Source organism: Stegastes partitus, unplaced genomic scaffold (assembly GCF_000690725.1).
Source record: "Stegastes partitus isolate 25-593 unplaced genomic scaffold, Stegastes_partitus-1.0.2 Scaffold696, whole genome shotgun sequence".
NCBI lineage: Eukaryota > Metazoa > Chordata > Actinopteri > Pomacentridae > Stegastes > Stegastes partitus.
In genome coordinates this window covers 231,083-255,944 of record NW_007578427.1, presented here as the reverse complement: position 1 = coordinate 255,944, position 24,862 = coordinate 231,083, and the positions used below count along the sequence as shown (strand labels likewise).

The 24,862-nt window shown below is 41.5% G+C and overlaps 4 protein-coding genes across 4 annotated transcripts; 3 read left to right on the top strand and 1 right to left on the bottom strand.

Moving 5' to 3' along the window:
* Window positions 1-1,519: 1,519 nt before the first annotated feature.
* On the top strand, window positions 1,520-7,494 carry LOC103363864 (regulator of G protein signaling 20). The gene is made up of 4 exons (XM_008290807.1): window positions 1,520-1,677; window positions 5,161-5,244; window positions 5,341-5,575; window positions 7,221-7,494. Exons 1-4 carry the CDS (start codon window positions 1,520-1,522, stop codon window positions 7,407-7,409), a joined length of 666 nt encoding a protein of 221 aa, XP_008289029.1. The 3' UTR covers window positions 7,410-7,494.
* A 566-nt stretch (window positions 7,495-8,060) lies between these two features.
* Window positions 8,061-12,381, bottom strand: lypla1 (lysophospholipase 1). Its single transcript, XM_008290806.1, has 9 exons — window positions 12,039-12,381; window positions 11,851-11,882; window positions 11,675-11,740; window positions 11,445-11,492; window positions 10,679-10,749; window positions 10,513-10,586; window positions 9,601-9,702; window positions 9,114-9,290; window positions 8,061-9,028 (listed from the first exon to the last, which is right to left on the bottom strand). The coding sequence occupies exons 1-9, from the start codon at window positions 12,105-12,107 to the stop codon at window positions 8,969-8,971; spliced, it is 699 nt and encodes a 232-aa protein (XP_008289028.1). The 5' UTR covers window positions 12,108-12,381; the 3' UTR covers window positions 8,061-8,968.
* A 482-nt stretch (window positions 12,382-12,863) lies between these two features.
* Window positions 12,864-16,410, top strand: mrpl15 (mitochondrial ribosomal protein L15). The gene is made up of 5 exons (XM_008290805.1): window positions 12,864-13,033; window positions 13,199-13,356; window positions 14,826-14,991; window positions 15,719-15,842; window positions 15,940-16,410. Exons 1-5 carry the CDS (start codon window positions 12,929-12,931, stop codon window positions 16,275-16,277), a joined length of 891 nt encoding a protein of 296 aa, XP_008289027.1. The 5' UTR covers window positions 12,864-12,928; the 3' UTR covers window positions 16,278-16,410.
* Window positions 16,411-22,783: 6,373 nt separating this feature from the next.
* Window positions 22,784-23,976, top strand: sox32 (SRY-box transcription factor 32). The gene is made up of 2 exons (XM_008290813.1): window positions 22,784-23,069; window positions 23,294-23,976. Exons 1-2 carry the CDS (start codon window positions 22,784-22,786, stop codon window positions 23,974-23,976), a joined length of 969 nt encoding a protein of 322 aa, XP_008289035.1.
* Window positions 23,977-24,862: the final 886 nt, after the last annotated feature.

Below are 24,862 nucleotides of genomic sequence, written 5' to 3'. Positions count from 1 at the left end.
TATGCAAAATAATCGCAACAAGCAAATGCAAAATGATCAAAAAAGGATACAAAATAACTACAGAGACACAAAAACAGCCACAAAACGTGCAAAATGATCACAAAGAGATGCAACATAACTACAAATCGACAACAAGCAGATGCAAAATGGCTACAAAAGACACATAAAACACACAAACTGAACCCTCAGGTGTTATATCTCCATGCAGCTTTATAAATAACCCCTGATGAGGTTTGACTGTAGCAACACAAATGCAGACTAACAACACTTTTATTCACATTTCACTCCAACAAGCTGCATAAAGTCAGTGATGATGCAGCTGCAGCTCAATCACCAAAAAAAAAAAGAATCATTAATCGATTACAAAAATAAAACCCCTCCTCAGCTCTCATGTGAGCCGTGCATCGGTGTGACAGTGTGTCCTGAAGAAGCCATTTCTGTCACAGTCAGCGCACATTGTGTTCTGGCTGTTAATACACGGGCGCAGAAAAATCTTTTCACACTTGCAGGAGACGCATGCGCGGAGAGGAGACCAACTGGTTTGTGTCAAGTCGAGGCAGACGGATGTGATCGAGGCAAAAAAAAAAAAAAAAATCACCTGTATTCTGGCATTCATGGTGACACAGTGAGTACACGTTTACATGAGATTGTATTTTTTAAAACACAAAAGTCTGCTTTTACATGTCGTGTTTTTGCGCATCTTTTATTTGGGGAGGAGGAGGAAAATAAATTCAGCTTCCAGTGGAGGCTGGAACATCTTTATGTGGATATTCCAGCAAAGAGAAATGTTAATTTTTTTTGGATATTTCGTGCGTATTCTGAGCTGCACTGAAAGGAAAATGTCGCTGATTGAGGAAATACGTGCTTGTTTGTTTTTTAAAATGAAGAAAGGAGGGAGAGATCTGGTGCGTTATCAAGCTTTCTGATCAAATAATTTCATCATGTTTCTATAAATTGCTTCAAAATCGTTCGCTCCGGGCTTTCGACCATCATGCGTGCGCGTTTCCTCCCCAAGGATGCGACTGATGGATGCGATTGCAGCGGTCCAGGAGTAACGCCTTGTCGCGATCATCAGACAGCAGAGAGGAGCAGAACAGATGAGATGATGGAGGGCTGGTTGTTGCTCATCACGTTTTGGGTTTTTTTTTTTATGTTCGCCACTGGCTCCTCCAGCTGTTTGTTGGTGGATCCAGATGTGCACAGAAGTTGACCCCTCGGAGTGGTCGTGCATTCCGCAAGACACGGTTTATGTGCTCAGTTTTATTACAGCAAACAGCCACTGTAACATATCTGGAAGCTTAAAGGAGCTTTTATTGCCTGGTTTAATTTATTTTCCTCCTTCTTCTAAGGCCTGCTTGGATCTGAGTCCTATCACATCTCTAATCTCCTGTGATTCCTTATATTGTGATGTTTGTGTGCGATGCTCCCTCTTAATGCGGTAATAATCTTCCAGTAAAACCTCCTCCTCCTCCTCCTCCTCCTCCTCCTCTTCCTGCTTCTTCTTTCCTTTTTGCAGTCCATGGGCTCAGAGCGGGTGGAGATGCGTAAGAGACAGATGCAGGTTCATCAGGAAGCAGCTGCCAGTGTCCTCCAAGCGCGCCACAGAATGGGAAACACCCCCACCAACGCCTCAAACGCCTGCTGCTTCTGCTGGTGCTGCTGCTGTAGCTGCTCCTGGTAAAGACACCGATCCCCTCCTCCTACCAGCACATCCACACAGATTTATACAATTCTAGGGTGAAAATGGTGGTTTGGGAACATCTTTCCAAATACAAAAAAATCCTGCAGCTACGTCTTTGCTGGAGCTGTGATTTTCCACTGGCCTTTTAAGAAACATCACAGTGGAGACAGAAAACTCAGCCGCTGCTGAAGAATCCCTCTGAATTCAATTCCTTCCATTTGCATGGCTTACATGGCGTGTTGTTATGCATCAATTACCTGCAGTGGAATGTCATTTCCAAAGCTCTGAAGTCAGCTGCACTGCATTCATTTTTATTGACAGGCTGCAAAACTGAGGAAGACACTCCAACGAGGGTGTTTAAATGGATGTATAAAAGCTTCTCAACATTACATGAATGCACAACACACACACACACACACACACGGGCTGCTCGTCCACTTAACTGCATGAAAATAAAGCAACATGGGGAATCGTATCTGCTGAGCGGAAACCAGTGAAGCTTAAAAATGACGAATGGAAACACGTCTGCAGTAACAGTGACTCAATATCCATGAATAGCCTACCAAACATGCACAACAGCTGGATTAATACGGATAAAAACAACCGATCGGTTGGTTAGAAATGCTCAAATGAAGGAGTAACATGGAAGGCATGATAGGAAACAGGTAGAAAACCAGGAAAATATGTGCTTTTGGTGCGTATTTTGCAAAGATAAGTTCAAATTTATGCATGCTTGTTGCATAATTAGGGTAAAGGTTGAGCAAAATACATTAAATATAGTAAATTATAGCTTCCTATCAGCCATGAGGGAAGGGGAAGACGTATATGTTAAGTGTAAGATGAAAATTCTTTATATTTTTGATGTTTAAGACAGAAAAACCTGCATATTTTCGGTTCAATTTGCAATTCAGTCGTGTAAGTAGCTTTATTTTATAATGTATGCAACATTAAATACGATGAGCCGGTATTAATCCCACATCGGGCACATTTGCAGCAGCAAAGGGGATAAGTGCAAACATTTAAGAAATGTGGGTAGAAAAAAACTCCTCGTTCTTCTATATGTGGAAATTCAGATTGTCCAATTTCTTCTGGATGCGGAAATAACAAAATATGCAAAAGTCCATCCATTATCTATACACCAATTAATCCTCACTTGGGTCATGGGGGGCTGGAGTCTATCCCAGCTGACTTAGGGTGAAGGCAGGGGACACCCTGGACAGGTCACCAGTCTATCACAGGGCTACACTTAGAGACAGACAACCAAGCACACTCACATTCACACCTACGGACAATTTAGAATCACCAATTAACCTCAACATGTTTTTGGATTGTGGGAGGAACCCAGCGAGAACCCACGCTGCACGGGGAGAACATGCAAACTCCTGGGTGTCCTCACCGGCGACCTTCTAGCTGCGAGGCAACGGTGCTAACCACTGAGCCACCTTATACAAACGTCTTCTAATGTAAAAACAAAACCTAAAACAACTGCCTTTACTGTTACTTTAATGATTATTTTCACTGTTTCGGTAACTTCCCAGAGTTCATAGCGTGTCTTGAAATGTCTTGTTTTATCCTTTCAAAGATATTCAATTTAAATCAGAAAATATCAAATCTATTAAATCACTTGTTTTAGCTTCATTCTGGACTGAGGTGTATAATAACATAAAGGTGGATTTGTTCAGCCCACACCATCATCACAGAAAAACAGAAACTCAGAGGTCATGTGACCTGCGCCGCGCTCTCATTGGTTGGAGGCCTCGCGGGGTTTTAACCTGTTTTGGAATTATCGGCAGCGTTTGCTTCCTCTGAGGACACAAACCTGTTGTGCTGTTAATTCCCTCCTCTGGGGACGAGTAAAACGTTTCGTCTATGTGGCCTCCGTTTAACGGCCGACTCTCACCTGAGTTTAATTAGTCTACAGCCAGCTGCTGCTGCAGGTATTTGGGAACATTTTAATTACACGGCCGTTCCCCGGCGGAGCAGCGGGACAGTCGACACACTTTACTATTTACGCAAACGTTCCCAGCGGATCCACCTGAACCTGAGTTCGGTCAACATGTGCAATAACATACGTGATGTTTATAGGCTGCTTAGTTCCAGTTAATGGACGTTTTAATGCTATAACAGATAATTCAAACCAGTGGTGTCACATATGTTTAAGTTGTATGTGAGAATAACTACACAAAAACAGCTGATGGATGCATTAATGAGGTTCCTTCTTGATCTGGAGCTTTAAAAAACTTCTCTTTGGTGATTACAACAAAGATTTTCCTGAATTGTTGTGTAACTGATGGCAGCACTGTACAGTAGAACACAAGGTTTGCTTTTTATTATGAGGTTTTGCATCTTATTTTGATCACATTGTGTCTCATTTTTCTTTGGTGTCTTGTTTCTATCGTTCCGTGTCTTGATTTCGTGCTGTTTAATGTCTCATCGGGACAGTTTTGTCTCCTTTCTGTTGTTTTGTGTCTTATTTTTTTGTTGTGTGTCTAATTTGCGTGCCGTTGTTTCTCCTTTCCGTTGTTTTGAGTCTCATTTGTTCCATGATGCATCTTATTTTTCTTTTGTGCCTCACTTGTGGCGTTTCACGTCTTGTTTGCGATGTTTTTTTGTCCATTTTTTTGTTCAGTTTTACAGTCGCGTGTTATTCACTGTCATTCTCGTTTTTGGCTGAAAGAAGCATCAGATGTTATAATTTTTAACAGTACTTTGGAAAAACTTTACTTCAGGTTGCATCCTTCCCATAATTGCTGGTTGACACAGTTCTACCAAATTCATTTTTTTCAGATTGTATCATCTATTTTAAACTCCAGATTGGATGGGAAAAAATGTGTACGGTTTTGTGTAAAAGACGTCTTTTTCAATCATTTATCCCTCAGATCAGTTATTAGTCTTCATGAAAGCTAAAAAACAAAAAAAAACCCTCAAGGTTAGGGAGTGCTGTTTTAAACATTAGTGAGTTTCCTACTTTGGGGGAACAGTTTGGGGACGTCTGGTGCATACAGACATGTTTTTTTCCCAGTTTGGTGTACAAGAACTTGGCCGGCCTTCACAAAGCCGTAGCCTGAATCCCATTCAGCGCTGAGAAGAGCTTGGCTTTATCACTGACATCACTCATGTTCATGTGGCTGAATGGGAGCAAATCCTTTCAGCCAGCTTCCAAAATGATGGAAGATCTAAAACCAGACGGGTGGAGGCTGTTAAAGTTGTACGATAGATGTTTAAAAATCACATATTTGGGTGTCCACATACTTTTGGCCATGCAGCTTTTTATAGACGTGCCGTTTTTAGTCGTCCGTTCTTCCACCTTCATGCAATATTTTTAGTAAGAAAAGTTTACATCAAACGACCGCGAGGCTATTTTAAATGCTCGGCTCCCGTTTCCGAGTGGAAAACATCAAACTTGGTTGACAAGGTTCTTTAAATAGCCCAACGATCAAAACAAAACATTTCTCACTGTGTGTTTTTTTTCCTCCCAGTCTGACTGTTAGGGGTGAAGATGAAACAATACAGAGGACCACGTTCGAACGCAGGACAGAAGGAACCATTAATTGTGAAGAAAGGTAACGTGACCCCTCCGAAAACACTTCAGCTAAACACAATCCTGGTGACGATTAGATGGTGAACCAATATATTCACTCTTCTTTCTGTTTGTGAAGCCTGAAGCCTACTCTGGAAGACGCTCGCTCCTGGGCAATGTCATTTGAAAAGGTGATGAAAAGTGCAGCCGGGCGAAGCTGCTTCAGGCAGTTCCTGAGGACAGAGTTCAGCGAGGAGAACATGATGTTCTGGCTCGCCTGCGAGGAGTTAAAGAAGGAGACGAACAAGACCGTGGTGGAGGAGAAAGTACGTCAGATATACGAGGACTTCATCTCGATTCTTTCCCCTAAAGAGGTGAGATATTCAAAAAAGGTCTGTATGATTTAGTTCAAGTGAATTCTTTAGAAAAAAATAATAATCAGTCCAGTAATAATTGAACACTTAGTTAAGATGGATTCATTTTTTGGTTTTAGGCACTCAAATGTCAGGACTGTTCTCTGTATTATATTACTGTACAGTGGACACTTTCAGGGTTTTGGACAACAAATTTTAAAAGATTAACTCATAACTTCTCTGACATTCTACAAAATAAACAATATATATTATGATCCGCACATTAATTAATCAGAAATGCAATATTTTAGGGCAATAATAAATTGATTATTTTCTTGATTCAGAACCTAAAAATATAAATATTCCCTTTATAACTCTCTAGCTTCATCAAATTGTTTAACTGCACCATCGACAGTCCAAAACTCAAATTAAACACAGTATTAAGAGGAATTGTAAGATATTGTAAGAGTAAGAAGATCAATAGCAGCTGGTTAGCTTAGCCTAGCATACAGCCTGGGCTAGGGGAGACACATAGCTAGCATCACTAAAGCTAAGCACTTAGCACCTTGTTAAACTTCAGCAGTTTTTTTGTGTGATAAACACAGTATATATAACATGTTTAATAATAAACTTTGGAGGTACTTGTTGGTGTATTTTTGAAATTTGGATAGAACAAAGCTAGCTTATGCTAAGCTAAGCTAACAAAAGGCTAACAATCTTCTGGCGTTCGCTTCATCTCTACGCGCGGTATCAGCGTTCTTGTATAACTCTTGGCACGAAAGTGAAAAACATACATCCTTAAATCCTTCAAAAGTATTTCTTCAGCAATCCTGCTAAATGAAAACGAGCCAATCAGGAATCATTGTTCTTTTCCAAGTTTGATTTATTGTCAGAACTGTTGCCAATATAAGCTTCTTTTAGTGTGTGTGCTGGAAATACTGTCATCTATTTTTTTATTGGCATCTTTTATTTGTACACTTTCAGAAAATTAATGGTTCTTAAATGGTTCTTCAAAGCACCATCACCAGTTGAACCTCTTTTTCCTATATTTAGAGGATTATTTTTCATGTTCTTTATGTGGTTCTTTAAAGCACTAAAGGAGTTATTTGGTTTGGCAGCAGGTAGGAGCATCAAATTAGAGCTGCAACTAACGATTGTTTTCATTATTGATTAATTATTTGGTCTAAGAAACATCAGAAAACTGAGAAACACAAATCAAAATTACCCAAATCCCAAGCTGTCGTCTTGTAATTTGTTGCTGTGCCTGAATAACAGCCCAGAAGCCAAAATATTAACTGTATTAGAATGGAAATGAATCAGAAATGTGACTTCTTTTTGTGCCTGATGGAGCCAATAAGAACTATCTTAAAAATGGTTCCATAGAGAACCTGTTTTTTAGCTGCTGTAAACGGGCCTGGATGCATCTTTTTTGATTTCAGCTAAGCCAAGCTCCTGTCAAAATACCAAAACGCTTAAATATTGGGAGCAAAAAGTGAGTAAAGCAGGAGTTATCAGTCTACCCACTGCATTTTTTAATGTCCTCGCTTGTAGGAGGAGCAGAACTCAGGAGTGTATGCAGGCTTTTCTGTTCTATAGAAACCCCAACAGATGAATCACTTATGTTGTGCTCACATTCAGTTTCTTCCGTCTCTCCATCCTCCTCCAGGTCAGCTTGGATTCCCGCGTCCGAGACGTGATAAACCGCAATATGCTGGAGCCGACCTCGCACACGTTTGACGACGCCCAGCAGCAGATCTACACGCTGATGCAGAGAGACTCGTACCCTCGCTATATAAACTCGTCGGCGTACACGGATCTGCTCAAGAGCCTGGAGGAGCCTCCCTCCGAGCCATAAAGACTCCCCACTGCCACACGATTAGCTTTCCGGCGCATGCATCCCACTCACAGGAGTTCTGTGTTCATGTTGGAGTCCTGCTATTTAAAGAAAGACAAGACAGGAAAATGAACACTACTTAAAACCGGTCTTTATCCAGCTGTAACTGCTGTTTATTTAACCATGATTAGCTTACCAAAACCCTTGGAGCAAACAAGAACAAATGCTAGATCCAGCATCAGTTACTTGTTCAAAAACATATCTATATTTTTATATATTCCCTAGCGCTTGACATTGCACTTTTCTACCTTGTTTATTGAGAGAAAGCATGTATCTGTGAGCACTGCATTTGTATTTAGGTATATCGTGAGCCTCAATGCATATTCAGTTCTTGTAGAAACCAGTAGGTTTTATTTAACAGTAACTTAAGAAGAAGGAAAGTGCCTTGGAATAAGATCTTCTACACAAGCACCTTTGGTCTAACGTGAATGGTGCCACAATGACTTCACATGTTGGTGCTTTCAGCTCTTCTCAAAGATGAAAAAGTTTTTACAACTTGACGAGCTGATACCCGGAAATAGATCTTGTCTGTTGTGTTTCAATACTGTGATATTAGTCATATATTTAATTTCAAGAAGACAGGGAAAAAGAAAATGAATACATGACCATGACCACTGATTATATTTGTGTATTTAAAAAGGAATTTGTGTGAAATAGCTATTTGAATTCTCACAAATTAAATAAAGCACAATCACATGTTGTTTTGGCCGTCGCGTGTCGTGAACATTCACAGAATATTCTTTGCTTTCTTAAGTTAAAAGTTCCTCATTAGACGTGTGGATTGCATATTAAGCTGCATATGTGCTTTGTTTGAAAATGCTTTTGAGGTTTGTTGAGAGAAATATCCTGCTCATAGGGCAGCCAGAAGCAATTATTTCCTTCTTTAGAGTCACTGTTTTCTCTGTAAGATGTTAAAAATACTGAAAAGTACCGAACTTATGTCTATTTTGTTCATCAACAAACCCAAAATATATTTACATTCATTTAAAACAAAACAAAACAGCAAATACTTAAATTTAAGAAGCTGGAAGCAACAGATATTTGGCGGTTTTGCTTGATAGAATGCCTTAATTAAATGCGTTAATTTATCAACTAATAGACTTATTTCATCACTACGCCACACGAGTTACATTAATGGGGGGAAAAAAACATTTAACAACAGGCCATTTATTGTGAGACAGTAGGTATTAAACCGTAATGTGTAGCCCTAGTTATTATAATACATACGTTTCCTGCAAGAAATGGCTTGTCTCAATGGCAAATAGCTTCACAATCAAGCAACTAATGTTACTCTACTGTAACACTGTGAGTGTGAGTGGCTCCAGGTCAGGATGCAGCATCGGTTCACTCATGCTTCTCCCGGGCTTAACGCGTTAGCAGCCCCAGTCCTGTCTGGATCTATGAGTAGCAGCGTGGTTTTATTGTCAAGTAAGTCAGTGGTCCTCGAATCCAAGGAGTCTCACTGGAGTCAAGCCTGAAGGACCGTCGGTGCTGTGCGGGTGAGCCGACTCTCTTGGGGTTCATTCGTCGCTGATGGGAGGAAGCTGCTTCTCTATGAACCGCTTGATGTCCACCATTTCCTGCAGAAAATAAAGCAAAACAAAAGATCTTAGACGGAGTAACGATATGAGCTCCGGCGTCAAATGTGACTGCGTTCACACCGACCTCCGGACAGGCGCTGTGAGGTAGACCCCGGTACGACTTGAAGGTGACGTTTGCAGGATTGACGAGGCTTTTCATCTTCTCTGATGTCTGGCTGCCAAATATAAAGGGGACCAGGGGGTCGGCATCCCCGTGGCACTGGAGGACATGCATGTCCTTGTTAGCACTGTTGGCAGACGCCTGAGAACAGAAGAGATTAGGATTATTCTCATCATCTGATTATAACAGATTATGAGCTCTTTATGGGATACCCCTGTTGTGTAATTCAATTAAAGGAATAACTTGCACATAAAAATGCATATTGAAGGAATTATTCGTGTATTTTTCAGCTGCTTAAATACGTGTGAAGTTTCCACTGGCTAACAGGATGATGAATTTCACATTTCTACTGAACAATTCCTTCAAATTTCTCTTGAACGTCTCATTCATTTGCATTTAAGACGGCGAACGAAGCACCAGTGCAGACTTGTCGGCGTCGTGTTTTTCCTACCTGAGGGAAGGACTTGCGGAGAGGAAGCCAGCAGCTCAGAGCGACCACACCGCCGAGCTTCTGCTGAGTAGTCAGAGCTGTGTACAGAGACAACGCTCCACCCTGAAAAACAAACCCACAGAGCAGTTCTTCTCACATAGATCCTACGCATTTATTAATAGAGACACTGAGCGTGACATAATATGAATCACATCAACAAATAATGGAGGGTATTTCAAGTGCCTAATGGAAGAAGAAAACTGCTCCTGCTACCTTCTTCTGGGCTTTTATCTGCTTAAACCAATTTGCCGGATTCACAAGTAATTAAATGTTTATATACATATTACTCCTAATGGAGGCACTGTGTATTGATCTTGTGATATATATATACTGGAAGTAATAGGTCACGAGGTTGTGAGCTACATTATTTCTTCTCACTTCCTGGAGCCTCTGCTGGCTAATCCTAACCCTGATGACAGACTGAATTAAATCGATTTTTAGCTTCTAAGCGAGAGGTGTACGTCTCTTTCTTAGGTTTCTGCAACACAGTAACTCCCTTTTTGTGTTACTTATTAACTGAAAACAGAGCCAAAGAGTTTCTTTAGCAGAAGTCACTGTGGTATTATGCTGATGAGTCGACACACTCCCCTCAAAATTTGACTTTATTTGCTGTAAAGCAGCAGCTGCTGAAACAAGCTGCCAAACTAGTTTCCTATTAAGGTTACTGTAACAGATCTGTGGCTTTAAATCAACTGTGCAATATAGATGAATGGATTTATATTTTCAGCCTAACGACTGAGAGGTGCACTTGCATTTGTGCGTCTTTTAAACGCAAATACATATTTGCTGTTTAAATAGATTGTGTGCATTACATGAGAATCCCTGTGAAAACACTGTTATGTAACTCGTCATCTGCGCACATGCCACACCAACCTGTGAAAATCCACCCAGGATAATTCTGTGCGAAGGAATCCCGTTTTTCACTTCTTGGTCTATCAAGGCTTTAACTGCAGTGAAATCAAAGAAAACCTTTGCAGTCAAATTTGACTCTGAATTCCTAAAATGAGTGGAAAATGTCTAAAACGTGTCGTGGACGTACTGTTCTCTGATGCTCTCTTAATACCGGCCTCGTCTTCATCTGCGTCTGGGCTCAACCCATATATATCGAACCTGTGAAAGAGAAAACACATGCAAGGCTAATTATTTACACTGGAGCGGCACAAGTGAGGTGTGAAGTTAGGCAAAAGAATTCAAACACATCATGCTACAGCTTTTCTTTGCTTGACACACAAAGACAAGTCTGTCTTACATAACGGCAATTTAAGGGTTCTTAGACAATCTTTTCTTTTACTTTCACAAGACACAGAGTTTGTTGACAGGCAGACACATGCACAGCAAAATGACTCACAAACACCAGAGACACACCGAAAAGGACGATTTGTTTGCAATAAGAAACGCAACATCAGTTGTCTGCTACAGAAAGGATGATGTGGACCAAAAACAGGTCAGCAGTGTCTTGCAATTGAATCAGCACCACAAAGATTTGTATAACAAGTGCAAAACCAGATTTGAAAGCCATGCAAAGCACAAAAAAAAAACTATTTTGGATGCTGTTGCCAGTGTTACATAATACAAGAAAGGCTCCAAATTTAGCTTTTTTTAAATTCATTTTTTTCATTTTCAGAGCAGATGCCCTCATCTAGAAGAGCTTGTTCTTGTTCTCTGGTGAAAGCTCTTGTATATTTATCATATTGTAAGATATATACAATAAAAAGTACATTGCAGTGTCATTTTTTCCCCAATAGCAGGCATTCCTAGTATATGGGACACTTTATTGATATACAATAGGAAACTGTGAGGCTTACCAAGAAGGCATAGACATCCTCATGTTGAGAGAAACAGGCATAGTGGGACTGTGGAGGAAAAACATTTTGGATTAACTGAACCAAACATGAATGCTATTACACCTGTCAACAGGTCTGGACATGTTCATACCCCACTATGCAAATTTTAGAGGAAAACAGGAATATTTAAGTCTATACAAGGGCTTGAAACTAGGAACTTGTAGACTTGTTTTTCTGCTGTAAATACTTACGCATGTGGGCATATGTATTTCACATGTGGTATCCTGGTGCCTGCAAAAGCTTCAGCCCAGCCATGCCTGTCATATTGGACACAATAAACCATTTTAAATAGAGACAAATTGCCTTGGAGAGTGACATATGCTACTAATTTTGCAGCAGAGCTTCAAACAAAGCAGTCTTTACATACCCAGTGTCACCAAGGCCATGCAGAAATATGACCTATAAAAAAACAAGAACACCCATTTGCACAGGCTAACACATGGCACAGAATTTGAAAGCTGTTTTGTGTCCACCTCTTTAGTGTTCATTTGAGTCAGCAGCTGCTTTTGAACTTGAAATGAGACATAAATGCACTGTGTTGTCTTGCTAACTCACCGCTGCGGTGGCTTTCCGGGCAGCAGGCACAATGGCAGGTAAAGGCGCTGACATGTTATTGCCGCACATACAGCGCTGAGGCAGCTGATATGTAGTGAGAAGTTAGCTAATGTTAGCTAATAACGACACCCCCCTAACTGTCAAATCTGTGTCGATCCCGATCCAACTCCGGCTGCCCGAATACAAAACAGCTGAAGGACAAATAATCGACCGGCGACGGAGGTCACGGTAACGCCGCCTCCCGTTACTGCGGGCAGTGTTGAATTTCTTTTTGGAAGTTGAATTTTGTGACAAATTAACGCACCGTCGGATCACACTAACCGCTAGCACACTACTCGCAGGCTGCGCCGACTCGCCGTGTAGTCCCGCCCCCTCCGCTCCCTCATTGGCTCTCATTAGCGGTCCTTTACAGATGCAAAACAGCCATTGGTTCAATGAAATGTCAATAAGCGCTGTGTTAATGACCCTTAAATCCTAGACCGTAACATCAAAGCACACTTCGGTACCTGAGGAAATAGTGATGATAACATGTAAAAATATGAGTGTCAAATTAAGAATTAAAATAAACACATGTTTTGAAACAGTTAGAATGTTGTGTCATGACTTCTGGCACACATTTTGGTGTATACAACGTCCTGTGTTTGCTCTGTTTTCAGCTTTAAAAATATTTAAATCGACTAATTTATATTAGTTTTCTAATTCTACACTGCTACAAAACATAATTTCCACCCCAAAATAGTTCATATCAGCAGTGTATGTAGTACATTTTGATTGTCGTGCTTTTAGTTTGAAACGCCGCAAAGCTAACAAGAAGTACTTCCGCTGCCCTCTCGTGTCACGTGACCTGCGTGTCCTTGGTTTGCTAACTTTGACATGTGAGCAACACAAACATGTCTTTCCCCAAAAAACCCGGCAGCAAAGCATTAGATGCTTTGCAGAACCTGCCACGGATAACTTTAGCAAACATGCGGCCTGAACCGGGAGCCCGACAGGAGGTGAGTTTTAATGAGTCGTCTCTTTTATAAGCTACCCTTTATGCAGCACACACTTTAGCTTAGCAGAGCTAGTTAGCCTGTTAGCCGGTGTTAGCCACTGGAGACAAATGCTAACCTTCTGTCAGCTGTTTGCATGTCAGTTTTTTTAATGCCGCTGTGTTGTAGGGCAAACGGCGGGGCAGAGGACAGTATAAGGGCAACAGAAGCGGCCGAGGGCACAAAGGAGAGCGACAGAAAGGAACCCGGCCTCGGCTGGGGTTCGAGGGGGGTCAGACTCCCTTCTATCTGGCTATTCCGAAATATGGATTCTATGAAGGGCACAGGTAAAACCAAGTCGCATTATTCTTCCCCCTTGAAACTAACAAGTGAATGTTTGGTGGTGCAAAATGTTGTTTTGTTGTTGCACAAATGCAGAAATTGTGTTTAACAATTCACATTCAGCTACATTCATCCCACAGTCTACCTTCCAGCAGGGCAGAGGCTAAGTCCCACTAGCTCACTACTAGTTTTTGCCCACTAGCAGCTCATTTGCCAGGTTGGACTAGACCAGGGATGGGCAATCCTGGTCCTCGAGGGCGACAATCCTGCATGTTTTAGATGTTTCTCTCTTCCAATACACCTGCTTCAAATGATCAGCTCATCATCAAGCTCTGCAGAAGCCTGATAACGATCCTGATCATTTGAATCAGGAATTTGGAAGAGGGAAACATCTAAAACATGCAGGATTGTGGTCCTCGAGGATCAGGATTGCCCACCCCTGGACTACACATAATAACTCCCCCAAAAAGCAGCAGTAACAGTTCCACAGGAAGAAAGAGCAGCTTTTGGAACGGTGATTTACTGCAGGGAAGCAAATACTAACAATTGTAAAAACATTTTATCACAGCAATATTTAAATACACACTGATCAAATCTTAAAAATACACAGCTTTCCTTTAAACACCTGGTGTTTGATCTACTCTCCCACTGACTACCAGCCACCTTTAACCCTGCACCAAAACAGATCTTTAAAAATGTCACACACATTCAAACCCCAAATCATGACACTACACCCTCTCAAACATTCTTAGACCTATCAGTGTTCCTGCACTTAAGTCTCCCTGCATGCCACTGTGGACTGAGGTTCACACCTGCCTCGGTCCACCACACAGAACCAACATCTCAAAAATCCTCCTCACTAATTGAATCACCTTTTCTTTTCTCAGCACCACTGCCACGCAAAGATTCTTAGTTTTAAGTTGCACTACTGATGATCTTGCAAAGGACAAGATGTTAGATTACTGCAAAGAGGCGAGAACAGGTTGTATGCATGCTGGATACTGACATGTCAGTTGGGACCATAATCAGACACTTGAATCACCACAACCCCACTGTTTGTTGTGTAAGAAATTGTTTCAGACAGCTCTGAATGGACGTGTCCAAGAACATAATCCTGTCCTCCAACATGTCTGCCAGTTCCCCCAGCACTTCAGGAAGAATGAGACAGCGTTCCACAAGCAGCATCAACAACCTCATTTAGATCAAGTGTGCAAATGTGTGGCACTATGCAGTGGTGGACACACTGAGTTATGGATTCTGGTCTATGATTCCACTCTCGATCTGCCCGTTATCACTTATGGAATACTGCGTACTTTGTCAAGAATGCAGTGTGTGGAACAACAAATTCTCCTTCCCCTTCGTTAAAAAGAATAGATAGAATTTAATAAAATATCACGTTTGCACATTCAAGTGTCCGTAAATGAACATTACCCAGCGAAAAGTGAGCTAATGAGTATATTTTGTTCCTTCTCAGTCGCCGTCCACAGTACCAGCCTCTGTCACTGAAACGACTGCAGTACCTCATCGATTTGGGACGAGTCGACCCAACCCAGCCCATAGACCTGACACAGCTTATCAACGCCAGAGGACTGACTATCCAGCCTCTGAAGAGGGACTATGGAGTGCAGCTTGTTGATGAGGTAGTCACTGCGTGCTTACACGTATAGAGTAATAAAAGAATTAGAAAGTTGTTAAAACAGTAAATATCTCTCTGACAAACTCCAACTACTGTCTGTTACATTCAGTGTCAGTGGGAGAAGGACTGGAGGAAATTTTTTTTTTTTGTTTTAGGCAATTAATATGTTCGTAGCAGAATGAGGCCGTAATATTTATGGAGGCTGAATGTTTTACTACAAAACACAGGGGAGTTAGTCATTTCTCCTTGCCCTGTAGAAGATGGCTGAATGGAGAGGCTCATTGCTTTGTGTTCCATGTTTTTCTTTTGTTTTGTTTCATCAACATAATGAAGATATCTCAAATACTACTAAGTGCAGAAAGAACGTGTTTATACAGAAATAATCATGCAAATGTATTTTCTACAGTGCCACCAGTAGAGCTGCATGTTGTCCTCATTATTTACATAAAGAAACAGTTTAACGCTGTCGTGTTGTACTTTACAAATGAGAATGAGCACCTTCCATGTCATTACAATTTGAATAGAACACCAATTTCACTACAAGATTTTTTTTTTAAAGTATGTTTTAATTGCTGAATAATGAAACCAGACAATTGGGATCCAAAACAACATCAGCTCTGTAGCTCTTGGATCAGCTCTAACCAGCAGGTGGCACCACATGACAGCGTTGTCCCTGCGACCGACAACAGCCTAAGGTGCTGCTGTGTTGACCCCTGTTTGTTTGGCTCCAGGGTGCCGACATTTTTGCAGCAAAGATCAACATTGAGGTTCAGAGGGCGTCCGAGGGAGCCATAGCTGCCATTGAAAGGAACGGAGGCGTCATCACGACCAACTTTTACGATCCTATTAGTCTCGGTAACTAATACATCTTGATGTTCTCCAACTCATAGCGTTTTGATCTCATGTACTTTTTCATAAAAAAAACATTGATAACGTATTCTCACTTTTGCAGCGATCGTCATTAATCCCGTCCCGTTCTTCATGCGTGGGCAGCCAATCCCAAAGAGAATGTTGCCCGGAGAAGATATGATACCGTACTACACAGACGCTGAAAACCGAGGTTACTTGGCAGACCCGGAAAAAATCCAGCAGGCCCGGCTAGCCCTGGCCCAGAAGTACGGCTACGTTTTGCCAGACATTTCAAAGGATGAACTCTATCACATGCTGGCCATGAGGAAGGATGTTCGACAGATCTTCTTTGGCCTCGCTCCAGGCTGGGTTGTTAACATGCCGGAGAAGAAGATCCTGAAACCAACCGATGAGAAGCTGCTGAAATATTACAGTTCATAGGTGTTAAAATAGCGTCTGTGTAGAGTTTCTCTCAGCAAAAGTCAAGGAAGGAGTTTTGCTTGTTGGAAATCGTATCATTTTGTATGAAAAACAGCATTCAGTGTGTTGACATTAAACTTTATCTTAAAAGCTACACTTTTCTAGTCATTGTTGTTTTAAAGGATTGAAGGTTTATTAAAGGTATTTCTGAGTGACTCACGTCTGACAGCCTCGTGTCCGACCATAACCGGCCCGTGCTGCATGATGGAAGGAACGTGAACTGTAACAGGTGAGGGGGAAATAAGGAAAATAAGATAACTCAAAGAATGAAAACAGGAAACAGATGCCTGGTGATGTGTGTTACTTGTGAAATGGGTTGCCTCGGCCCTAGAAGGGGAGTTTGAAATTAGTCATAGGCAGCTGTATCCTGGTGTGGACGTTCAAAAGATCCCTCTCCCCCCCGCTTGGAGTACAATCACAGGCAAAAACATACGTACAGCTTTGCCCGGTTGTGCTTCAGAGACACAAAAATGCCATGAAAACACGCTTTTATATAATAAAGCGACAATGGTTAAAAAAAAATACAGCTTGATGTTTCGTCCACTTTCCCAGTTTTGACACTTTTCAGTCCAGATACGTAGAATAAAAACCTGCTGTAGAATCTCATTAAGATTTCTGTGATATCAACACCCTGCCGGTACCAGAAAATAGTCTCGAGAGGTTTTTGTTGGATAAGTGTTGTTGCATTTGAACTCTCTGCAAGTTTATTTTTTGAAGTCAAAATGGCACACGCACTAAAAATAACTTGGTATTTTACGCTGATATTGTCTTAAGGGACGCTGCCATAGAATTTGTGCTGGTATAAAAACACTTTATCAAAGGAAGCATATGTTTGTGTGCAAGACCACGAGCATTGTGTTTCTATAAAATCCCCTTTGCCACTTCGCAGGCAGCTCTCAATTATGCAACTACGCATAAAAAGAAAAGCGGTGATGCACCAAACCGGGAGTTAAATATAAACCATTTTATCGAGTCTGATTTTGCATTTAATTAAAAATTTTTTTTTTTTAGGTTGATTTTTTTACGGTGTTAGAAAACGTGGTAATTTGTTACTTTGTGAGTCAAAGGTTGCACTTTGATGATTTGCTTGTGGTTCCCTGAGTGTTTTCCTGAATCTCAAGTATCCAATAAGCTACACAAGTAGTGGATACATACACAGCCGGCCCTGCCAGGAAAACCAGCCCAAATCCTTACAGCATAATACTTTAAATAAATCACGCCACAGGAAAGAAACAGCACAATCACTGTTTATGGCAGAACCACAGCGCTTATCTTCAAAGCAGCAGATCCTTTTGAATTTGTATCAGGTCTCAGACGAGCAACAGAGAGAAAAGGAGCGAGCTAGAAGTTTTTGTATAGAGGCACAAACATCAATCCTGCGGGTGTGAAGGTTTGTATTCGAGAACGGAGAAATGGATTTTCTCTGTCAATTCACTTTGGCTGAAAAGATTTTGTCAGCCGCCGGTTTTCTGCTCCAAATAATCTAACGTCTGAGTGTCACCAGTTCACGCTGCTTAATTAAACATTCAGACATTGTTGCAGATTGTTTTGGTTATCTGCCGCCTTGAACGAGCCGTTTAGGACAGACACATATCTCGTGGTGTCTCACAAGTCTAAGGCCAGTTCCAGTTAATAATTGGGGCTAATTGCAGCTAAATGAAGACCTTGCTGTCCTCTGTCTGCCGAGGACAGACGTGTGGCCGAGGCCCGGGATCAAGATCACTGAATCACGAGAAGACAACGTGGATGTTATGAATAAACGGCCTGCTGTGGCAGCGAGACACCAACAACCCAGCTGTCTAGGACCGTGGAAGACTTATTCGCCTCTGCAGATAAGACTCTTATCAGAGGAGAATACAATTCCTAATTTACAAAGAATAGTGCTGTTTTGGCTTCGTGAGTGGAGCGTTGCCTCATTAGCTGGTCTCGGTCTGAGCAGGTCTGAATGTCAGACCAATGAAATTAAACTAGAAAGCAATTGGATCACAGCTAGACTCAACATTTGATGGGTGTATGTTTTAGACGAATCAAAATTCTGAGCTGTGCATCACAAAAAAAATGCACATAACTAATAAGATAATGATTGAAACTTTTTTTTTTTAAATCATGCATGGCTGCATAATTACATTATTTGCTGCAATCATTAATTAGTTTAACTATTGTCCAAAAAAAGTCCTTAAAAACACAAAACACATGTTCAAGCACCAGAAGTTGATCATCTTTCTAAAATCCATGAGACCTAAAGGATCAGGAAGTCCTTAAACATCCTTAGAAATGTTACACTTTCGCACTTTTACAAGCTGCTTTGTCCCATAATCTTTACAAATTTAACATTTATTATGTTTATTAATGTTATTACTATTGCTTGCTGTACTTCTTAGTTTAGTATAATTATTTCACTTTATGTTAACTTTCTTTACCTTACAGCTATATTGTAATGAACTATGTGTTTAATGTAGACTGGTGGAACTTCTGTTTTCAATAAATAAAGTAAAAAAGGGTTCAAGGTGTCAAAGGTCATGTCTTTGTTTTGTCCCAACATGCAGATATTCAGTTTTTCAAGATGTAAAACAGAGAAAAGTGGTAAATTTTCACATTTTTAGAGGCTGGAAATGGCACATGCTTTAGCACGTTTGCATAACAAATGACTCAAAAATGACAGAAGGTGGTTAAAACCAGTGTAAAGGTGCTTCATCTCTATTGGTTTTGCCTGTTTCTGCGCTGCAGCTTGGACGTTGTACCACCTCCTAAGTTGTGTTTGAAGTCTGGCTGAGCTCGGCCTGTTATCTCCGCTCAGAGGTGGCGGCATCATTGTGTTCTGCTAATGAGGCTACATTAAGCCTGTCTACACCAGGGGGCATGTAATCCTCTCAGCTAGCCTGACGTTAGGGCTGGGCAGGGCGCTGTTTGCACGGGGAGTGTGGAGGCCAACGCTCAGGAGCTCGAAGGCCTCAAACGTGTGATAAGAAGTGGAGGTGGAGGCGGATACTGCTGCATAGAAAGCTGTCTGAGACTTGACCGAGTATATCTTGATGCTGGCCTGCTGTGCCCATACAATACAACACAATGCAATAGAGTCCCTCGCTGCGAAGATCATGGTCACCTGAGACAACAGTATTATATCCTCTTCGCACCTTCCAGCTATGAAACAATGCAGCACTTTATGAATGAGCCACTGTAAGGAAAGTCGGAGGGATGGCACTGGAGCCGAGGTGGAATACAGTGCTCCATTATGTTGCAGGTCGACACACCGGCCTCCTGTAGTTTGTGGGAAAGTGTCTTCAGGTTGTGCAACTAACACCAAAATAGCTCAATATCCAGGAGAGATATACAAGTGTTCAAAAAAAATATAGTCCACATGTAGAAAGCAACAACTATCCAGTCCACAGCGTCCAAGGCCCTTCTGTAAATCCAGCAAAACCAAGTCGTCCCTTCAGAAGTTTGTATTCCAGCAGGTCCTGGGTTCACAGCTCTACCTGTGCCCCTTCGCTCATCACTGATCCACAGTGAAGAAGCAGAGGAGTGTCCCATATATGAGTTCTGTCCAGTACAATGGCACATTGTGATCAGAAAGCCTCAGAGAACAATCCCCATTCAGAAAGCATAGTGCCCATTCAGCCCAGCACTCTGCTTGTTTGGATATGAGACAATGCATTGATACCCTACTGTCACCTCACAGATTAGGATTAATTCATTCATACGAGTCACAATAAAGGAGCATTTCCACTTTTTTTTCCACAATAAAAAAATGAAACTTCTCCAAACATCTTGTGCGTTATGACGCACGGAAAAAAAGTTTGGTGACATGATTCAGTTTTACATTCATCACACACACGCAGACGTGGTGTAATATGTAGCCGACTCAATTCACGCACAGGGTCAGCCGAAACTAACGTTATTGTATTCACGCTGCGCCGTACAAGCTAATTGATTCAATCCATTAGCGCTTTGCACTGCGCAATGGAGCGCGCGTCCCGTTTAACACCGCGGATGTGGATTCGGCCTCTAATTCCGACAACCTGTGAAACAACACACACCAACCCCCACCTCCCCAACAACATATACACATTTATTCGTATTTATGAATAATTCTTATCATAAAATGCTCCAAAACATCTATTCCTCCCTGTTTTTAGTATCGATTTCCCCTATTTTTTTTTAAACTGTTATTTGCCCCCACAGCCACACGCCAGCTCATCAGCTTCGACTCATCCTAAAAGTTTACTTGTTAAATACAGATGTGGAAACCGCCTTAATCACTTCTGTTTTGCCCCCGACGCACTATTGATCAGGATTTTTCACCGAGATATCCAGGAGGTCTCGCCAACTCCTTCTGCTGGACCGCGACAGTTAAAAGTCCAAGTTATCCATTAAATGACGCATCATTTTCAGTCCTTTGTGATTCTCGTTTATTCTCGTCAAGCTCTCTTTCCTTATTGTGTATTAACGTTGTATTTGCAATTTAAAAAGGCTCCATGAGTGGCTCGTCTGCAGGGACAGTGCAGGTGCAGCTCTCACTGTCGCTCCGTGTATTGCAGATTCAACATCGCCGCACCGTCTGCGTAATGGCACCTATTGTGTTTGTAACGATATATCCATTGAAACCATACAGGAGGAGCAAGCACCTGTAATTGCATCCTGTTATATTAAAGTGGGTTCACAGGCCTGCAGAGTTTCTGTGCTGAAGAGGAACACTAGATACACAAAAAATGTACAATGATTCCTGCAGTATTTGTATTACAGGCCTGTAGGTGTCTGTTTCTTACTATAAAGTCATTGTTGGATTTACACTGAAATAAAGTGAATTATTGGACCAACTTAAATAAACTGCTTCATTTGTTAACATGCAATTGAATTGAACATATCTCAGTTATCAAATAATGTCATCGGTTTTGTTAAATGGATTTAAATCATTTAAAACCGTTAAAATTTTAAGGAAAATCAACTTTAAGTTTCTAATTTTTCCAACATGATTTTGTCTTTACTCTGTCCTCCTGCTAGAAGAAACTAGTTGCAGCAGAAAACAATAAGGAAATGTGGACTTTGGACACACAAAGCTGAACTCTGGCCCCACTTCAAAAGGATAATATTAAGTTAATACAATCCACAAACTGCCTTAACCAAAAAAGAAAGATAAGCATCACTTCAACTACAGCTTAAATACACTTTTTACAGTGCTTCTGTACTGCTACACGTTTTATTTTTTATGTTTTATGTCATCATAAGCAACCTATAATTTATAATAAGTGATCAGAAATGAGTTATGGCTCATTTTACTTTTATTTCCTTTAATATTTATGAGAAAAATAAATAAAATCAAAGTTGTATTCTTCACATTTTGAGGTGTCAGCATGTAAACAAGACACAGATAACGCAGAAACTGATGCTCCAGGTATAGTTTAAGGCTGAAATGAAGGAGCAACGTGCCAACTTACAGCCGTCAGTTTCTATGAGTCTGAATGTCTGCTGGTTTCAACACTCTTTTCTGTAGCTCCCTTTGTTCGGTCTCTCTTTTTTTTTTCCTCCCCTCATCTTTTCGGTCAAGCTGATAAATGTAACAACGTTATTTCTCCTTTTTTTTGAAGTCCTGGAGCTAAGCTCATCACGCCCCCTTTGTGCGTCCCTATCGCGCAAATATTTGTGCGCGGTAATCGTGTAATAAACGTGCCTTGATCACGTTTGTTTCTATTCCTGTAAAACGTACTTTGATAAAGACAGTGGATGGCCGATAAGAGCTGAGAGTCGCAATGTAATTAGTAACCAGAGCGGCGAGCTGCAAACTTTGATGTTCACCGATCAGCATCTCAGGAATATTGATTCCATCTCTCCCAAAGTGTCGCCTGATTTCCTAATGCGGTTCTAATAACTGAATCAGGGATAAATGTCTCAGCGGTTATCTGTTTTCTACATTTAGAGCTCAAAGTCCACATGACAGAAATTAGATTTTTTTAAAAGTTGTATGATCAGACTTTTTAATTACATTTAATATTAACTGTTATTTATTCTTACTATTATTATTATTATTATTATTATTATTATTATTATTATTACTTCACCGCATCATACGTGGTTTTTAAGGTCATACAAGTGGAAAAAGACTAACCCAAATTGAAGACATAAGAGGCTTATTAAGCTTAATTCGAGGAGTGAAATTGTGTTTTTATGACTATATAATAGCCTAATCGTCAGGTTTATTCTTATTATTTATAGTTTCCCTGAGGTATCCTACCAAATGGATCAATAAAGTTCGATCTATTCCAGACTCTCATCTGAAGTTTCGTGAGGTGGCTGATAGGGGCGTCAGATGGGCCTATCGCCGACCTGAGGAAACACCTGGACCTCACACCTTAAATCCACTCCTCCCGGCCTCCCATTGGTGCAGCAGCCGCATAAATCCGTCACCGGTCGTCTTCAGGAGACAGGAGGATGTTAGCGGACTCCAAACAGCAGCATCGCCATCAGAAGACATGCTTTTCAGCCAAGACTCCGATGCGCTCCAGCTGTGCGTAAACAGCGCCATGTTCGAAAGCGACGAGCAGATGACCGAGGAGCGCTCTCCGAGCTCAGTGCCCTCCAGCCCGCTGTCCGTGAACTCCGACTCCAGCAGCACCAGCCCCGAAGCCAGGTCTGCCTCGATACAGCAGAGGGTCCGGAGGCCCCTGAACGCCTTCATCATCTGGACCAAAGAGGAGCGCAGGCGGCTGGCGCAGCTCAACCCAGACTTGGAGAACACGGACCTGAGCAAAATACTCGGTAAGACACAGACTCACAGCTGGGAAATGTTATTAAAAACACCAGTCCTCCTGACAAGATAAGAAGCTTACTGACTTGTCTCAGCTCTGGATCATTACATGTTTCACTCTCAGGCCCAACATGGCACACTCTGGTTCCTTTTTTACAGTTTTAGCAGCTGTTAAAAGGTCAACTTCACTAAACCAGTGAATGCACAGATCACTAACCACTGTGTGTTCCTGCAGGAAAAACCTGGAAGTCCATGTCCTTGGCTGAGAAGCGTCCATACATGCAGGAGTCTGAGCGTCTCAGAGTCCAGCACACCATTGACCATCCCAACTACAAGTACAGGCCTCGGCGGAGGAAGCAGCTGAAGAAGAGCTCCAAGCCTCAGACTCCACAAACATCTCTGCCTTCGCACTGCGATCCGGGCTACGGGCTGCCGTACCACCTCACATACCTGCTCCAGAACCAGCAGCAGACCTTCCAGAACACACCTGTTTTCCCACCTTCCACGGCCAACATCGCCCCTTTGAATGACAGCTACACAAACAGCCCAGTTTTCCCAGATCCAGCAGCAGCAGCAGCAGACGCTTTCCCAAACAACCCGGCCATGTACTCAAACCCACCTCCCTACCAAGCAGAGCCTCAGGCGTGTTTTGGCGGTCAGCAGATGCAGTACGGTTCCTCCAGCTCTGCAGGTCCTCAGGTGGAGCAGAGGGAGTCCAGGGTTCACAGGGGCCCACAGTGTCCTGCTGTGCCCTCCCTGGAGTTTTACTTAGAACAGGTTCAGCTGGACATGCTGTACGATCTGGACCGCAGCGAGTTCGAACAGTACCTCCACCCAATACTTCAGAGGCCGGAGTCAGCGGATCCCAGCAGCTGCCAGCAGCAGAACAACTACAGAGGAGGACACTCACTGTCATAAAGCCGCTCCAAATGGTGTATAATTTATTTAAATCATTTCAGCGTATTCAATCGCTTTGCTTGACAATATTTGCTGAAAGTGTATTTAGTACGTTTGCTTGTTGACAAATTCTGATCTGTAATAAGTGTATTGTCCTCCAGTGTCGTAAATATGTGTATTAATGTATAAATAAATAAATTTAATTCAACTTCTAATGCTTGCAATCTTCTCAATATCTTAAAAATGGTGGACAAAATTAGATTAGCAGATTAGTATTATTAAAAAGCACAGTATACTTAGATTGTCGTGAGAATTACTCTTTAAAATAAACTTTTGTAGCTTTAGAAAAGTTTTTTTTTCCTGGGGTGGGGGGCAAAGTTCAAGCTGCAAAGGTCAAAAAAACAACAACACAAAACCAAACAGTGATTTGTAGGCTGAACACTGACACTCCGACACTTCCCAGAATGCAACTTGATAGCAATGTCTTGTTAGTTCCTGCATGTGTGGTGTACGCGCTGTGGTTTTGGAGAAACTTCGGTTGTACATAATCCTAGAGGATTTTATTTTAAGCGGTATGTTTAAAAAGTTAACCAATGGCACCATTCAAAGAAGAATTCAAAGACACACCATGAGTTTTGCATGAATTCACTGAAAAAGGGCACAAAATGGGACTTTAAAATGATGAGTTAAATGAATGAACAGCTTGGAGATCATGATTTTAGTTCAATAAATATAGGAGTAACTAAACTAGCATATCAGCAGACTTCCCAGGATGCATTGCTAGAGGCCCCCCGAGATGCAAGAAACAACAAACAGCATCAAAAACTAAAGCTCTAAGTTCTCAATGTTAAATGAAGAAGAAACTCTTTGAATCAAGAGAGTGTAAAAGTACAAATTATGACTCTTC